Source organism: Orcinus orca, chromosome 13 (assembly GCF_937001465.1).
Source record: "Orcinus orca chromosome 13, mOrcOrc1.1, whole genome shotgun sequence".
In the NCBI taxonomy this organism is placed as follows: Eukaryota; Metazoa; Chordata; class Mammalia; order Artiodactyla; family Delphinidae; genus Orcinus; species Orcinus orca.
The window spans coordinates 43204403-43223583 of record NC_064571.1 but is presented as its reverse complement, the minus strand read 5'-3'; the positions used below and the strand labels follow the sequence as shown (position 1 = coordinate 43223583).

At 35.4% G+C, this 19181-nt stretch overlaps 1 protein-coding gene across 11 annotated transcripts in view; it reads left to right on the top strand.

Moving 5' to 3' along the window:
• The window catches only part of VRK2 (VRK serine/threonine kinase 2), a 97369-nt gene that overhangs the window by 6783 nt on the left and 71405 nt on the right, over positions 1–19181 (top strand). For 5 of the 11 annotated variants that reach the window (XM_033407261.2, XM_033407259.2, XM_033407266.2 and 2 more), the window contains exon 3: positions 15951–16022. The exons of 3 other annotated variants lie outside the window; for them this stretch is intronic. In XM_033407261.2, the coding sequence (XP_033263152.1) occupies positions 15951–16022 (72 nt within the window). Of the gene's footprint in view, positions 1–430; positions 715–15950; positions 16023–19181 lie in introns of those variants that run through there. 3 more of the 11 variants (XM_049695756.1, XM_033407268.2, XM_049695755.1) reach the window with 2 other exon arrangements.

Below are 19181 nucleotides of genomic sequence, written 5' to 3'. Positions count from 1 at the left end.
TTGCAAACTTGAGTGACTTTCACCTATCCACGAGTCTTTGTTTCTATTCTGTATGTTAGGGGTAATAATAATAGTGATGATTAAGATAAGGTTTTTAAAAACTTGGAACTCGATAAGCAGTTCAATCTAATTTATTTATTTATTTAGAATTTCCCATTCTCAGTGATAGTTGAATTCTAAATTCAGTGTCTGGTGCCGCAGGAGATTAGGATGGTGACAAAGACATCTACTGGAGGGTTTTTCCATTTGTCCTGCCATGGACTGTGATGGATTTAGCTACTAAATATGGTAAAACTAAGAACATAAGAGAATGTCAGTGGAATGACATTTTACTTACCAACCTCTATCTATTTTTCCCACTAAAATTTACAATAGTAGCCATGATGACATAGTGAAAAGTTCTCATTTAAGCTGTCATCTTATGTTTCAGATATGAAAGATACCGTGTTTCAGAAATTAGTCAAAAATCTAGAAAAACAGGGCTTCCCTGGTGGCGCAGTGGTTGAGAGTCCGCCTGCCGATGCAGGGGACATGGGTTCGTGCCCCGGTCCGGGAAGATCCCACATGCCGTGGAGCGGCTAGACCCGTGAGCCATGGCCGCTGAGCCTGCGCGTCTGGAGCCTGTGCTCCGCAACGGGAGAGGCCACAACAGTGAGAGGCCCGCGTACCAGAAAAAAAAAAAAAAAAAAAAAATCTAGGAAAACAGAATTACAGGTAATAAACTTCAGCCAAATTCTTCATGTGCTCATGAAGTCTTCTTATATTAGTACAAATGGAAATGATTTATCTGTGTAAGTTTTAGTTTTTTGATTTTGAGCATAACCATGACAATTTAGCATCTTTGGAATATCAAGCACAGACTAGATGTTCAACGGTTATTTGCCTGAGAGATGGAGATAGACTGGGCTGCTTAATCCACACAAGCCAGTTGCTTTATTCTCTTCCATAATTATAGATGTTACCCTTAACTCCAGCCTGTAACCTTAGAGATGTACTCTTAGTCACAAGAAAAACTGAGACAGATTAACTCTCATGATGTCATCTAAAAAAATCTATATATGCTTTATTGACAGTAAATCAATAGCATTATCTTTTCTAAATAATATGTTATTATAACTAAAATTAGCTCTCTTGAAGCATTAAGCTCAATCATTTTTTCATGGATAAATGTTTAGACTTCAAGTGACTGCCATGCATTTTTTGGGTAATCCTGTCAGATCAGCTCAATTTTGCTCTTTAGAAACAGAAGAAATCTTTTTTTTGGGGGGGGTGGTAGGGCAGGGGGAAGAGGATAGGATGACTATGAGTTTTAGAAATTATCAAAGTTTAACTCACATATTTTATTGATGAAACAGACTTCTATTTATGAAGAAATAGAAAAGGTTATTTATACATGTATGGTTTTTACTTATTGTACTTTCTAGTAAGCTGGAATGGATTGATTTTTAAGGTATGCAGAGTAGTGTTCGGAAGATCCTAATGATAATGCTAGCAACAAAGTAGAGTTACTGAAACATATATTGCTTCATTATATATTGCTGTGTTAAATGTTATTTTGGCAGTGTTTTAGAGAGAAGGCTTTGAGATAAGCAGTTAGTCTTATTTGATACAGTGCTTACTAGGAACCACAGTTGTTACTAGGAAATTTTGCAGATGATACTGTGTGGGTGAAAAGAAGAAGGAAATAAATATGAAATAAGGATAACTTGTACTAGAAACTATAGTATATAAGATAAATTAGTTCTCAGATGAAGGTGTAATAGGTAATAGGTGATATTATCTCAACAGAGGAAGAGATCACTTGGGATTTTGTGAGTTTAATAAACTTGATGTACCTTTCACAAGAATATTTAAACTCCCTAGAAGTTGTATTTTAATTTTGTATGTGCTGTCCATCGGCTATTAATTTTGAGTTTTAATAGAGTGTTCATTTACTTATCAGTTAAGAAATCTAAGTATCTGCAAAAGTTTGGATTCTTTGTATAAAAAGAGAGTGTTTTTCTAAGGCTTACTTAGCCTTTTCTTATCTCTTTCATTTTTGTAAGTGTCTGATCTTCTTTTTAACATATTTTATATTGTGGGTCTTCATTTTCAACATTTCTACTCTCAAACTCTTTTGCCTTAAGGGAAGATTTACAAACTGCTCTGTTCTTCAATGATTTATATATTATGTCTCTTTCACTGCACCTGTTACTATCTTATAACTTTACAGTGGTTAAGGTTTTTAAATTTGAAACCTGTTTGCTATAGGGAAATGTCTTCTTCAGGAAATGAGTTCACCTCTATTGCCACACAATAAAAAAACTCCCAGCTTTTGGGAGCTTCTGGCTTCGTTATGAAATAAGGATAGACTTTTGCTTCTGAAGTGTTTTAGGGTTTTTTTTTTCTTTAGATATGGATGAAGAGTAGGAAGTATGGTCCTTCTTTTAAGAAACAGGAATATCTATGTTTATAAAATAAATGAAAAGAAAATTAAACTCTAAAGCTCTAAATGGAAGAATTCACTAGAAATTAGCTATTTGGATGATAAAAATTTGTCCACCATCCACATTTAACAATGATCAAAGTGTTTGTGGGTCTTATACTGCTTACATAGTTTTGCAGTTAGTGGTCCTTCAGAAAGTTTGTCCCTTATAACTCCATTATGTGAACTGAATACGCTATGCAGTATTCTATGTGAAAGGGTATTTTAGGAGGAAAGACACAAAACTCAGCAATTATTTCAAGAAAATTGTTGAAGATTTCCATTGTTTCTTTTAAAGAGGTGGACTTCATTTAGTCAGGTAGACTTTTCTTTAACATCTCCAATCAAGTAATACTTGAGGAAAAAGGTTCCGTAGAAAGACATCCATTGAAGGCCAGGAACATCTACAGATGCAATGTGATCTCAGGCAATGAAGCATGTGGCCCTTCATTGGCATTATATGATAACAGGAGGATCTTCTGGCAGAAGAGCTGACTTTTGCTGAGTTCTGCATGCTGCCCCTCCAAACCCATCTTTGATTGGCACCTATGCCCTATTGAAACTGGCATCACACCTTCTGAATGGGCACAGTGCCAGCCTAGCAGATGGGTATGGGCAAAAGCATGCCAGAAACCCAGTATGTGCATCAAGTTTAAGTATCAGGGGCCCAAACTCCCATCCAGGGATATAAAAACTGCAGTCTGTTGAGAGCTTTTTGTGCTTAAGGTTAAAGGACATGCCATTTCTACTCCAGCTTCGAGGTTGATTAATTTCGAAAGTCAAACAGGAGCTCCTGTGGCTGTGTCAGGCAAAATTCTGTCTTTGGTGAATGAGAATTACTACTTCATGTAGGGAAGAGAAAGTATTGTAATGAAGTGTCCAATGAGAGTTAGTCTCCCGCAAGGGCCTCCAGCACTTAAGCAGCATGCATTCAGTGGAGATGAATATTTCTGTTCTCCAGCAGAGCCAGGTGCCTTCAAAGCCAGATCTTCAACCTGCTGCAGTAAAGAACCCTAAATTTAGAAAGGGCAGGTAAAGTTTGGAACTCCTTGGTGACAGCTCTCACCCTGAGCTGATGAGGCTTCACAAAAGTGTATAAAGGAGATGAAGGAAAAACTAAATAAAAAATCTTCAGATTACTTCAGCCTGAAACAGACAGATCTTTAACAAACCAAGGGGAAAAGTTTAGTCCCTTCTCCTCAATGCAGAAATTCTTCTGAATTTTATATCAATAAAAAGTTAGTTTACCAAAATGTTAGAACCAACTTAATGCATAAGTAACAAAGCTTCCTATTCTAACATTTATTTCATTGCATGTCTATCATGTATATAAACTTCACTTCTTGAATAATGGATTTTGCATAAAATTGAGTTCTAAATATCATATTCCTTATGATCGTCTCACACCAGCTACAGAACTGGGCAAAAAAAAAAAAAGGGCATCATTCCTTGTGATCACTTTAATCATATCCCCTAAATGCTCTTAAATTTACAGGAATGCCTGTAAGACCAGCTGTGGCCAAGAGAAGCTTTTTTCATAATCACCTTAATAGCCATTGCTTTTTCTTTTCCACTGTGTAAACTTTATCTATGGAGCAGATTCCATGAGACCATTGTGAATACTTCAACGTATTCAAAACATATAACTGCCACAAATTAAACTACTAAAACTAAAGCTGGTGCATTGTAACTGCCAAGTAAAACTGGCACGTCCCTCTGTCAGACTGCGGGAGAGTATGCCATACAGTCCTCAGAAAACACAATTCATCCAGAAGCACTCTTGTCACTTGCTCTGATATTAAACCAGAGAAAGTGACATTAATTAAAGAAGTGACGTGAGCCAACAAAGGCAATGAAATTCTAAGCTTTGGCTCATGTGCAGACCTTACTCCGACTTGCTCTGCTTAGGTATCGTGGCCATTTCTGAAGAGGAGTGTGGCTACTTCCCTTCTCCTCCTCCTTTCATCTTTCCATTCTGAAACATCATTTTCAAGCAACTAAAATTGCATACCCAGGGTTTCACTAGCCAGTTGGTACACTGGTAGTCAATGCAGGGTTTCCCAGAATAGTCACGTGGTGGCATGGGATGCATTTACTGCACTTGGTAACTGCATGAGATGAACAACAGCTAGAGACAGAAGAGAGTTGTTCTCACAAAAAGGCAAGCAACAGCATAATCGAGTAGGGTACCTAGATGCGGTAGACCGGGAGCTAGGGGAGTCTGTTGCTAGGATCGCTGGTGGAAACGAATGATGGCTGGTAGGCCTTATGAAAATTCTGACGTGCTAACGAGCCAAGCAGGGGAGTAGCCACAACTCTTCTCACTCTCTCTTTGTTCCTTCCTGTATGTGCCCTTTCTCAGTGCTTATCTTGTTTCATATGATTGCCATTTGTATACTGTTTACCGTCCATCAACACTAGCTTCTAAACTCCTTGCAGGTATTCTCTCAGAGTGCTTAGACAAGGCCTTGCATACAATAGCTTAAAAAAAAAATGATTGGTTAAATTAACTCTAAAACTAGTCTGTTCAGGAAAAATAATTTTCCCAACAATTAAGTTATCTGAGATGAAATTTCGTTCTCTATATACTATTAACATGCAGCATGTGTGTAAGGCACTGTCCTTTTAGATTTAGAGACATTGTTTTGTATATTTTGGGGAATTCGAGGGGAAAGAAGTTTCTTTTCATTCTCTTTCCAAGTATGTTTTTTAAATACAAGAAGCCATGTACTTAATCCATAGATTATAGGATTTATTGGGGAAAGTCTACTTTGCTAATGCTTAGTGCAGAGAGAGTTAAAAAAAAGAAAAGGACATTATATTAAGACTAAATAGTTTTGTGTTTAGAATGAAACAATTCTACTGAGTAGCACTTAATTGAAGTAGACCTAACAGCAAGTATAAACTTTTGTGGAGGAAATAGGGGGTTTAATGTTAAATGGATTGACTTATAGGCATGTAACATGCATAAGAAATCCACTTTTCAAAGGATATAAAGACAACTTTAACAGAAAATAAATTATTGGAATTTCTTTTAATCCGAGTGAATGAAAGATTTGATTAAGAGTTTTGTACATAGTCAGAAGCTTTTGTTATAGTTTCTGGGCATGGGTGTTTTATATTTGAGATCAGGAATTTTCTATGTATGTAATTAGTCGTGAGGTTTAATGTACATTTTTCATATCAGGCAGACAATGGCTTCAAAGAGACAGCAGCACTGCAAAGGAGCAAGAAAAGAAGGCCAAAGTTGACATACACAGAGGCAAAACAGTGTAGGAAAAATCAACACGTTTTGCAAAATCAATCATTGAAAATGTGTCAGTGTTCAGGAGACTGTCTTTAATTTGCAATCCAAGTGAAAAAGAGTATTTAAATATGAGAGGCAGTATTATTGAGCCCAGCATGCCTGCTACCACTTGTTTGACTAGCTCAGAATAGAACACTGAGAGGCAAGGGCTCAAAGTTAAATGAACATTTATACATTTTAAAATCAAATGAAAGATTCAGAGTATATTCATGAATTAAAATTTTTTTCAGAACCCTAAATTTAATCAGCTGGAATTACTTTTAAAGTGTCATTCTATTTAACTTTTGGGAATGATGAATTTGCCTTTTAATAGGGATGCTGTATTTTATCATGAAGATGAAACAAACTGTCTTTTGTTAATTATTCCCCAGAGACATTGGCCATTTTTCTCTCCTATGCTTAGTGTGGAGTAAAGGCAGCTTCCCGCAAATTTATATCAAGCAAGAGCAATCAGAAGCTACAACATGTGTGAAAGAGGCTCATGGAGGGCATAGTGTCCATTGTAGGTGTTCTGAGTGCTACCTAATGAAGTTCTTAGAGGTAATGTTACCAAAGCCTCACTATGGAGGCTATGAACATAGGACATAGAACAGTAAAAAGGAATGAAAGCAAGAATCTCCGGTAAAGTGTAGCAGATGAGTCAAGTGTGTCTGGGGCATACTGCTAGGGATGGTTCTTGAAATCTTTTTTAGGAATCATCATCATCATCATCAACTGCTGCTAAAATCTTTTACTTAGTGTGTGCCATGCTCTGCGTTAAATGCTTTATATGCATTATTTCATTTAATCCTCTCAGCAGCTTGATAAGGGAGTTATTGAGGCTTAAGAATGGTAAGCAATTTGTCTCTATGCTATAGTTTTAATAATTGCCTCCATCTACATTTGAACTCAGGTTTCTTTGCTCTCCTGATTGATGTCCTTTGTCAAAGAACACTTTGAATTTATTACTAGCCAGAGAAAATAGTGGCAAATGACATGCTTGTGACATGCTCATTTCTAAAATAACAGTGAAATATCTAATTGATAGTATTGGCAGCTAATGTAAGAAATATGTTAGTGATGATGCTGATAATGGTGTCATTTTCATTCAGATTGACAACGTGAGGTGTAGATCATCCGTGATACGTTTTTAATATTAAGTTCACAAAATCTTTGAAAGACCATCTGATATTTATAGCAAGTCTAGTGTTAAGAAGTAGAAAAAATACATACACTAAAAAATGTACTATACCTAGATCAAACAATATTTTTATGAAAAAAAGTAAGAATAGTCAACAGTGCATACAAACTGATGATAAAGATTTGGTAGGTTTTTCTGCTTTTTAAAAAATGAGTAAATTTATTTAGTTTATAGGGATTTTATGCATTTGTTTTAAGGCTAATAACCAACAGGAAGATCAGAAGAAGCCTCTAAATCCCTATGATACAGTTTTAATAAGCATCATGTAAAAATATTTTTACAGATATTGAATTATTTTCTTTTTTTTTTACATCTTTATTGGGGTATAATTGCTCTACAATGGTGTGTTAGTTTCAGCTTTATAACAAAGTGAATCGGTTATACATATACATATGTTCCCATATCTCTTCCCTCTTGCATCTCCTTCCCTCCCACTCTCCCTATCCCACCCCTCCAGGCTGTCACAAAGCACCGAGCTGATATCCCTGTGCCATGCGGCTGCTTCCCACTAGCTATCTACCTTACGTTTGTTAGTGTATATATATCCATGACTCTCTCTTGCCCTGTCACAGCTCACCCTTCCCCCTCCCCATATCCTCAAATCCGTTCTCCAGTAAGTCTGTGTCTTTATTCCTGTCTTACCCCTAGGTTCTTCATGACATTTTTTTTTCCTTAAATTCCATATATATGTGTTAGCATACGGTATTTGTCTTTTTCTTTCGGACTTACTTCACTCTGTATGACAGACTCTAGGTCTATCCACCTCATTACAAATAGCTCAATTTTGTTTCTTTTTATGGCTGAGTAATATTCCATTGTATATATGTGCCACATCTTCTTTATCCATTCATCCGATGATGGGCACTTAGGTTGTTTCCATCTCTGGGCTATTGTAAATAGAGCTGCAGTGAACATTTTGGTACATGACTCTTTTTGAATTATGTTTTTCTCAGGGTATATGCCCAGTAGTGGGATTGCTGGGTCATATGGTAGTTCTATTTGTAGTTTTTTAAGGAACCTCCATACTGTTCTCCATAGTGGCTGTACCAACTCACATTCCCACCAGCAGTGCAAGAGTGTTCCCTTTTCTCCACACCCTCTCCAGCATTTATTGTTTCTAGATTTTTTGATGATGGCCATTCTGACTGGTGTGAGATGATATCTCATTGTAGTTTTGATTTGCATTTCTCTAATGATTAATGATGTTGAGCATTCTTTCATGTGTTTGTTGGCAGTCTGTATATCTTCTTTGGAGAAATGTCTATTTAGGTCTTCTGCCCATTTTTGGACTGGGTTGTTTGTTTTTTTGTTATTGAGCTGCATGAGCTGCTTATAAATTTTGGAGATTAATCTGTTGTCAGTTGCTTCATTTGCAAATATTTTCTCCCATTCTTAGGGTTGTCTTGGTCTTGTTTATGGTTTCCTTTGCTGTGCAAAAGCTTTGAAGTTTGATTAGGTCCCATTTGTTTGTTTTTATTTCCATTTCTCTAGGAGGTGGGTCAAAAAGGATCTTGCTGTGATTTATGTCATAGAGTGTTCTGGCTATGTTTTCCTCTAAGAGTTTGATAGTTTCTGGCCTTACATTTAGGTCTTTAATCCATTTTGAGCTTATTTTTGTGTATGGTGTTAGGGAGTGATCTAATCTCATACTTTTACATGTACCTGTCCAGTTTTCCCAGCACTACTTATTGAAGAGGCTGTCCTTTCTCCACTGTATGTTCCTGCCTCCTTTATCAAAGATAAGGTGACCATATGTGCATGGGTTTATCTCTGGGCTTTCTATCCTGTTCCATTGATCTATCTTTCTGTTTTTGTGCCAGTACCATACTGTCTTGATTACTGTAGCTTTGTAGTATAGTATGAAGTCAGGGAGCCTGATTCCTCCAGCTTCGTTTTTCATTCTCAAGATTGCTTTGGCTATTCGGGGTCTTTTGTGTTTCCATACAAATTGTGAAATTTTTTGTTCTAGTTCTGTGAAAAATGCCAGTGGTAGTTTGATAGGGATTGCACTGAATCTCTGGATTGCTTTGGGTAGTAGAGTCATTTTCACAATGTTGATTCTTCCAATCCAAGAACATGGTATATCTCTCCATCTATTTGTATCATCTTTAATTTCTTTCATCAGTGTCTTATAATTTTCTGCATACAGGTCTTTTGTCTCCTTAGGTAGGTTTATTCCTAGATATTTTATTCTTTTTGTTGCAATGGTAAATGGGAGTGTTTTCTTGATTTCACTTTCAGATTTTTCATCCTTAGTGTATAGGAATGCCAGAGATTTCTGTGCATTAATTTTGTATCCTGCTACTTTACCAAATTCATTGATTAGCTCTAGTAGTTTTCTTGTAGCATCTTTAGGATTCTCTATGTATAGTATCATGTCATCTGCAAACAGTGACAGCTTTACTTCTTCTTTTCCGATTTGGATTCCTTTTATTTCCTTTTTTTCTCTGATTACTGTGGCTAAAACTTCCAAAACTATGTTGAATAAGAGTGGTGAGAGTGGGCAACCTTGTCTTGTTCCTGATCTTGTTGGAAATGCTTTCAGTTTTTCACCATTGAGGACGATTTTGGCTGTGGGTTTGTCATATATGGCCTTTATTATGTTGAGGAAAGTTCCCTCTATGCCTACTTTCTGCAGGGTTTTCATCATAAATGGGTGTTGAATTTTTTCGAAAGCTTTCTCTGTGTCTATTGAGATGATCATATGGTTCTTCTCCTTCAATTTGTTAATATGGTGTATCACGTTGATTGATGTGCGTATATTGAAGAATCCTTGCATTCCAGGAATAAACCCCACTTGATCATGGTGTATGATCCTTTTAATGTGCTGTTGGATTCTGTTTGCTAGTATTTTGTTGAGGGTTTTTGCATCTCTGTTCATCAGTGATATTGGCCTGTAGTTTTCTTTCTTTGTGACATCCTTGTCTGGTTTTGGTATCAGGGTGATGGTGGCCTCGTAGAATGAGTTTGGGAGTGTTCCTCCCTCTACTATATTTTGGAAGAGTTTGAGAGGGATAGCTGTTAGCTCTTCTCTAAATGTTTGATAGAATTCGCATGTGAAGCCATCTGGTCCTGGGCTTTTGTTTGTTGGAAGATTTTTTTTTTTTTTTTTTTTTTTTGCGGTACGCGGGCCTCTCACCACTGTGGCCTCTCCCGTCGCGGAGCACAGGCTCCGGACGCGCAGGCTCAGCGGCCATGGCTCACAGGCGCAGCCGCTCCGCGGCATGTGGGATCTTCCCGGACCGGGGCACGAACCCGCGTCCCCTGCATTGGCAGGCGGACTCTCAACCACTGCGCCACCAGGGAAGCCCTGTTGGAAGATTTTTAATCACAGTTTCAATTTCAGTGCTTGTGATTGGTCTGTTCATATTTTCTATTTCTTCCTGATTCAGTCTCGGCAGGTTGTGCATTTCTAAGAATTTGTCCATTTCTTCCAGGTTGTCCATTTTATTGGCATAGAGTTGCTTGTAGTAATCTCTCATGATCTTTTGTATTTCTGCAGTGTCAGTTGTTACTTCTTCTTTTTCATTTCTAATTCTATTGATTTGAGTCCTCTCCCTCTTTTTCTTGATGAGTCTGGCTAATGGTTTATCAATTTTGTTTATCTTCTCAAAGAACCAGCTTTTAGTTTTATGGATCTTGCTATTGTTTCCTTCATTTCTTTTTCATTTATTTCTGATCTGATTTTTATGATTTCTTTCCTTCTGGTAACTTTGGGGTTTTTTTGTTCTTCTTTCTCTAATTGCTTTAGGTGTAAGTTTAGGTTGTTTATTCGAGATGTTTACTGTTTCTTAAGGTAGGATTGTATTGCTATAAACTTCCCTCTTAGAACTGCTTTTGCTGCATCCCATAGGTTTTGGGTCGTCATGTCTCCATTGTCATTTGTTTCTAGGTATTTTTTGATTTCCTCTTTGATTTCTTCAGTGATCACTTCGTTATTAAGTAGTGTATTGTTTAGCCTCCATGTGTTTGTATTTTTTACAGATCTTTCCCTGTAATTGATATCTAGTCTCATAGTGTTGTGGTCGGAAAAGATACTTGATACAATTTCAATTTTCTTAAATTTACCAAGGCTTAATTTGTGACCCAAGGTATGATCTATCCTGGAGAATGTTCCATGAGCACTTGAGAAAAATGTGTATTCTGTTGTTTTTGGATGGAATGTCCTATAAATATCTATTAAGTCCATCTTGTTTAATGTGTCATTTAAAGCTTGTGTTTCCTTATTTATTTTCATTTTGGATGATCTGTCCATTGGTGAAAGTGGGGTGTTAAAGTCCCCTACCATGAATGTGTTACTGTCGATTTCCCCTTTTATGGCTGTTAGTATTTGCCTTATGTATTGAGGTGCTCCTATGTTGGGTGCATAAATATTTACAATTATTATATCTTCCTCTTGGATCGATCCCTTGATCATTATGTAGTGTCCTTCTTTGTCTTTTCTAGTAGTCTTTATTTTAAGGTCTCTTTTGTCTGATATGAGAATTGCTACTCCAGCTTTCTTTTGGTTTCCATTTGCATGGAATATCTTTCTCCATCCCCTTACTTTCAGTCTGTATGTGTCTCTAGGTCTGAAGTGGGTCTCTTATAGACAGCATATATATGGGTCTTGTTTTTGTATCCATTCAGCCAATCTGTGTCTTTTGGTGGGAACATTTAGTCCATTTACATTTAAGGTAATTATCAACTTGTATGTTCCTATTCCCATTTTCTTAATTGTTTTGGGTTCGTTATTGTAGGTCTTTTCCTTCTCTTGTGTTTCTTGCCTAGAGAAGTTCCTTTAGCATTTGTTGTAAAGCTGGTTTGGTGGTGCTGAACTCTCTCAGCTTTTGCTTGTCTATAAAGGTTTTAATTTCTCCATCAAATCTGAATGAGATCCTTGCTGGGTAGAGTAATCTTGGTTGCAGGTTTTTCTCCTTCATCACTTTAAATATGTCCAGCCAGTTCCTTCTGGGTTGCAGAGTTTCTGCTGAAAGATCAGCTGTTAACCTTATGGGGATTCCCTTGTGTGTTATTTGTTGTTTTTCCCTTGATGCTTTTAATATGTTTTCTTTGTATTTAATTTTTGACAGTTTGGTTAATATGTGTCTTGGTGTATTTCTCCTTGGATTAATCCTGTATGGGACTCTCTGTGCTTCCTGGACTTGATTAACTATTTCCTTTCCCATATTAGGGAAGTTTTCAACTATAATCTCTTCAAATATTTTCTCAGTCCCTTTCTTTTTCTCTTCTTCTTCTGGAACCCCTATAATTCGAATGTTGGTGCGTTTAATGTTGTCCCAGAGGTCTCTGAGACTGTCCTCAGTTCTTTTCATTCTTTATTCTGCTCTGCAGTAGTTATTTCCACTATTTTATCTTCCAGGTCACTTATCCATTCTTCTGCCTCAGTTATTCTGCTATTGATCCCATCTGGAGTATTTTTAATTTCATTTATTGTGTTGTTCATCATTGCTTGTTTCATCTTTAGTTCTTCTAGGTCCTTGTTAAATGTTTCTTGCATTTTCTGTATTCTTTTTCCAAGATTTTGGATCATCTTTACTATCATTATTCTGAATTCTTTTTCAGGTAGACTGCCTATTTCCTCTTCATTTGTTAGGTCTGGTTGGTTTTTATCTTGCTCCTTCATCTGTTGAATTATTTTTAACTATGTCTTTTTTCATTGGATAATAATTTTTTAAATTAATTAATTAATTAATTTTTTGGCTGCATTGGGTCTTAGTTGCTGCACAGGCTTTCTCTAGTCACGGTGAGTGGGCCTACTCTGTTCCTGTGCGTGGGCTTCTCAGTGCAGTGGCTTGTCTTTGTTGCAGAGCATGGGCTCTAGGTATGCGGGCTTCAATAGTTGTGGCACGCAGCCTCAGTAATTGTGGTTCGCGGGCTCTAGAGTGCAGGCTCCGTAGCTGTGGTGCACGAGCTTAATTGCTCTGCGGCATGTGGGATCTTCCCGGACCAGGGTTCAAACGCATGTCCCCTGCATTGGCAGGCGGATTTTTAACCCCTGCACCACCAGTGAAGTCCTGGATAACAATTTAAAGATACAGTATTTAGAAAACTAGGTCTTTTTAAGAGTAAAATAAACAAAAATAAATACTTGGATAAGTGAAATGTTGATAAAGAATATGTTTCTTTATAGAATTTGTTCAGATGCCAAAATATTTTATATATAATAGAAGTATAGTTTTTGAAAAAGTATTCAGTTTTTCCAAGATATTAATTATTACACAATAGTAATTTATTATGTACCTATAGATGATTTTATGAAAAAAATATAACATTTCATGAAGAGGCAAATCTTTAAGTGTTTTTAATGGAGATAGTTATTAGATATTGCAAAGCTAGTTTTTATGCTGATACTTTTTTCTTGGGAGTATATACATAGCAAGGAAAAGAATGAACAAAATATATTACTTTAGAATACATGTTATTGAGTGCTTATGGTGATATACAGTTATTAATTTCAGTTTCTGGAGAATGTGAAGAAAAATGCTGTTCATTATACTTGATCTTGTTTCTATTAAAAGATCATGTGTTACAGTTCTAACATATATCTCCAGTGTCATATGTAAGTATTACAATTGGGCCTGAAGTATTAGTTATGTAAACCTCCTGTCTTATAAAGTTTTAGGAGGGTGGTAGAAGGATAAGTAGTAAAACCCACTAAAAAATCTCCACACAATACACTTCAAGACAAATGAAAAGAAAGCAAAACAAAGTTGTGTACCTAATAGACCATTGTTGCTGTGTGATGGAAAGGGGAAGAAAAACATTATAAGACTTCTATAGTATCAGAATTACTACTTCATCAGAAAGCTTTTGACCAAGTACAAATGTTCTGAAATTAACTAGTTTAATGTAACTGGAATGCATTATGGAATCTGTCTTAAAAATAAGAGATTTTTATTCGGGGAAGGGCTTTTAAGTTCTTTCTGACCCTGAAGATCTGTGAGATCCTGAAAGATGGTGAGAGATATTGAAACATGGATAGAGGTGTAAGGAAAGAATTGACCCAGCTGAGCAAAGAATTAGCTATACTACTAATGAGCAAGCAAAATAAATCTAAGGCATAGAAAAATGATGTAAAGAGAACATCAAGAAGAAAAAGTAATGGTTCTGTTATCTTTTTGTGTAGTATAGTTTTGGATAATAAGAACATTACATGAAAAGGTAAAGACTTTCAAAACAGAGACCATAATGAAAGATAAGAAAGATTTCCCTTATTTGAAACCTAATTTCAGCATGAATATTAGCAAGTGTTTCAAAAAGTGAGGGTGGAGCCAAAGTTCTTACCTAGTGGCTTGTTAAGTTTGAAATGCAGAATGTGTAATATCATTTCAGGGAGGGAGTTCAGGAACTACTTCAGCCCTTAATTCATAGACTAACAATAGAATAACTTCATAATAGCTAAGAGAAATATGGCTGTCATTCCAGTACACTATCTGGCCAAACTGAATGCCTCTTAAGAGAGAAGGAAACATTTGAGGACTTAGGAAATCTGAAATCATTTTATAACAGATTACCACAAAGATAAAGTAGACTTGAAAGTATATGTGAAAAAGACTTCCAATAAATAAATGAATTACAAAAAGATTTGATGACACAAAGTAAAAAGTTTAGTAAAAACTGGACTTACGAATATAATTTTATAATGCAATTCACATTTCTAAAGTAGATTAAAGAACTGTGGTTAGGAAATATAGGGTTAAGAGTTAAACGGAAAGGTTGGTACATATCAACTCTTCAAGCAAGCTCGAAATGTTTAGTTAATAATAATAATAATAATGAAAACATCTGAATTAGAGTATATCAGTGTGAAGAGTGTTTAAGAAATAGATAAATGGATTGAAAGGTAGTCTATTATAAGATAACATATGTAATATGTACCACAACCAGTAAGTAATCGGTGAAGGAGAGCAAAAACGAATAACAATAATATAAATGTACAGTGTTGTATTATAATTCAATTGCCAATTACTACATTTGATAAAAACTGTCTGAAATCCCCTATTAAAGAATGTCATTGACAAAAACCCCATAATCACTTGCCAAAAGAGAAATACCTAATACAAAGATCGAGTTTTTTAATGCACGTGTAAGCAAAGAGTAAGATAAGCATTTTTAAAATTGTTTTATATTCCGTAGTAAAAATTATTAAGTGAACTAAACAAGGACATTATGTAATGGCAAAATGTTAATAAAGCCAAGTGAAAATGTAATCATAGAATTCAATATGACCAGAATGCTACTGTTCGTTTTTCTTAAAGAAGAAAGAAAATCTAGCAGGTGTTCAATAAGAACATGTTACAAATATAACTAGAGGTATTATAAACAGGGAATGACAAATCAATCACCAGTAGGTCTTCACACTGGTCTTTATGGAACCCAGGTATACAGGTGAAAGGAGTAGGGGCTGTGGTCACTCCACCCATGTTTCAACCTGAGCATTTCTGCTTTGATCTGTTCTTTGTATCAGGCTGCCAAGAAACATCCTGTTACTGAAACAGTTGAAGATAACTGATTATGCTACAATAATTAATAAGCTCCAGAGTTGAATATGCAATTAATAAGAAATGATTTATATTTGGAGGGGACTTAACAGCATTATAGAGAATAAGATCTTTCTTCCCCAACTGTACAAGAACTCATTTTAAAAATTGTGCGTGGTGATTTATTAGTAGTAAATGTAAAGAAAAATCAGAATTTTTATATGTCATAGTCTTGGAACCCAAGCATAGAAATAAATACCAATATTGTCTTGTTTTGTTTATGACCTGCATTCTATCTCGAGTTTCTACATATTCAAATAGTGTTTAATTTAAGTTCACCTCCCCCTTGAAGCCTACTGTTTTCCTTTTTGCATTTTCTGCCAAAGTTGTATATTGTGTGTTTGTTTTCAATAATATTTTTGCCTCTCTTTTGTCAGAGACAAAATTTTGGAGAATTGACATTTTTAATGTTGAGTCTTCAATCTGCAAATAGAGTATCTCTCTCCATTTCTTTAGGTCTTCGATTTCTTTCATCAGCATTTTGGCTTTTGGCATATTGGTCCTGTACATGCACTTTTAGGTATATATGTAAGTTTTTCTTTTTCTTTTAAAATTTTTGATGCTATTAAAAATGGTATTGCTTTTGTAATTTTGGTTTCCAGTTGTACATTATTAGTATATAAAAATACAGTTGATTTTTGCTTGTTGACTATACGTCCCATCGTCTTGGTAAATTTACTTATTAGTCCTAGGATTTTTTTTTTTTTCAGATTCTTTGGAATTTTCTATATAGATAATCTTGTCATCTTGTCATCTGCAAGTAGGGATCACTTTATTTCTTCCTTTCGAATCTGTGTACTTTTTGTTTCCTGACTCCTTGCACTGGCTAGGACTTCCAGCACTTTATTGAGTAGGAATGGTGAGAGTGGACATCCTTGACTGTTCCCAGTTTAAGGGAGAAAGCATTCAGCCCTCATCACTTAGTGTAATGTTAGCTATAGGTTGTTTGTAGTATTCTTTTTCAAATTGAGGAAGCACTCCTTACTATACTGAGAGTTTTTATCCTGAATGGGTATCGAATTTTGTCAAATACTTTTTCTGCATTAATTGATAGGATCATTTGGTTTTTCTTTTTTAGATTCTTAATATGGTGGCTAACATTGATTTCTTTTTTTTTTTCTTTTGCATCAGCATTATGAGGGGAGGATATTGGTCTATAGTTTTCTTTTTCTTTCTTTCTTTCTTTTTCCCCCTACTGTCTTTGTTTGATTTTGGTTTTGGTTTTAGGATAATGCTGGTTTCATAAAATGAGTTGTGAATTATTCCCTCCTTTTTTGCTTTCTGGAAGTGAATATATAGAATTGATGTTACTTGTTTTTCATGTGTTTTGTAGAATTCTACAGTGAAGCCATCTGGGGTTAGAGATACCTTTTTCCAAAGGATGTTTGTTTGTTTGTTTAGAACTTGATTTCACCTGGGACTTGTTTGGTTATTTGCTTCATATCAGGTAACTTTTAGTAGTTTGTGAATTTTAAGCATTTCCATTCCATCTAAGTTGTCAAATTTCTATGTATAGAGTTGTTCATAGTATTAGTTTATTATACTTTTAATGTTAGCAGTTTCTGTAGTGATACTCCTTTTTCATTCCTTATATGGATCATTTTTCTCTTTTTTTGCTTTTCTTTTTTGTCAGTCTTGACAGTGGGTTTGTAAATTTTATTGATCATTTCAAAGAAACAGCTCTTGGTTTTGTGGATTTACTGTATTTTTCTGTTTTCAATCTCACCAGTTTGTTTTTTTTTTCTTTTTTGTCTCCTTCTTTCCATTTGTTTTGGGTTTAGTTTGCCCTTTTTTCCCCCTAATTCCCTTAGGTGGAAACTTACTTATTTGAATCTTTCTTCTTTTGTAGTATAAGTGTTCAGTGCTAAATTTGTTTCTAAGTCCTTCTCTGACAGAATCCCACAAATTCTGATATGTTTTAGTTGTCATATATTACAACTATATTAACTTAAATTCCCCCAGACCATATTATAATTTTTGCTTTAACCATCAAACACATTTTAACTGAAGGAAAGCGTAATCCATTACATTTTCCCAATATTTACCATTTTTTTCTCTTCTTTTATTCCTGATAGCTCACATTTCCTTGTATGATTTTCTTTTCTTTTCTGAATATTTCTTTAGCAATTCTTATATAGCAGATCTGCTGGCTATGGCTACTCTTAGTTATTCTTCACTGGAGAATGTCTTTATTTAGCTTTTAATTCCAGAAGGATATTTTTGCTGGATATTGGATTGACTGTTCTTTTCAGCACTTCAAACACGTTGTGACTCTTCCCTCTGGTCTTCAGGGTTTCTGATGAGAAATCCACAGTAATTTGAGTCATTTTACCCTGTAGTTAATTTATTTTTTACTCCAGCGCCTTTCAAGATTTTTCTTTGTTTTCGCTTTCAGTAGTTTGATTATATGTGTCTGGGCATTGATTTCTTTGAGTTTATCCCCGTGGGGATTCACTGAACTGTAGGTTTATGTATATATAAAATTTGGGACATTTCAGCCATTATTTATCAAATATTTTTTTCAGCACCACACTCTTACCTCTCTACCTCTGGAACTCCAATATCATGAGTGTTAAATGTTTTGTTATTGCCTACAGGATCCTGAGACTCTGTTCAATTTTTCCATACTCTATCTTGCTGTTTTTCAGCTTGGATACATTTTTATTGATCCATCCTAAAGTTTAGTGACTCTTTCACGTGTCATCTCTATAATCATACTGAGCCCAATCATGAATTAAAAAATTTTTTTTTGTCATTGTATTTTTCATTTCCAAAAGTGTCATTTAACTTTTTCTTTGTATATTCTGTGTCTTTGATGCATTGTCTGTCTTTCCATTTGTTCCAAAAGTGGAACATTTTTAAAATAGTTGCTTTGAAGGAACATTATTTGCTGGAACATTTTTTAAATAGTTGCTTTGAAGTCTTTATCAGATAGTTCCAAAATCTGTATAATTTTGGCATTGATGTCTTGAATTAGTGTGGTGATTTTGTTATAATTTATTAACTAAAGTCCATAGTTTACAGTAGGGTTCACTTATATAGTACAGTTTTATGAGTTTTGACCAATGCATGATGTCATGTATCCACCATTATAGTATCATACAGAGTAGTTTCACTGCCCTAAGTTTCTCCTGTGTACCACCTATTTATCCCTCTGCCCCCTGTTCCAGAATGGCATACAGTTGGAATCATACATTATGGAGTCATTTCAAACAGGCTTTTGTTTCCTTTGGGTATACCCAGAAGTGGAATTGCTAGATCACATGGTAGTTCTAGTTTTAATTTCCTGAAGAACCTCCATATTGTTTTCCATAATGGTTATACCAGTTTATATTCCTACCAATAGTGTACAAAGCATTTCCTTTTCTCCACATCCTCACCAGCATTTGTTACTTCTTGTCTATTTGATAATAGCCCTGCTAACAGGTGTGAGGTAATATTCACTGTGGTTTAATTTGCATTTCCCTGATGATTGGTGATGGTGAGCACTGTTTAATGCACCTGTTGGCCATTTGAATGTCTTCTTTGGAGAAAATCTATAAGAGCCTTTGGCCATTTTAAAATTTGGTTATTTGGTTTTTTTTGCTATTGAGTTGTATGATCCTAGTAAGTATATTTTGATATTGGATATGTGGTTTGCAAATATTTTCTCTCATTCCATAGGTTGCCTTCTCATTTTGTTGACGG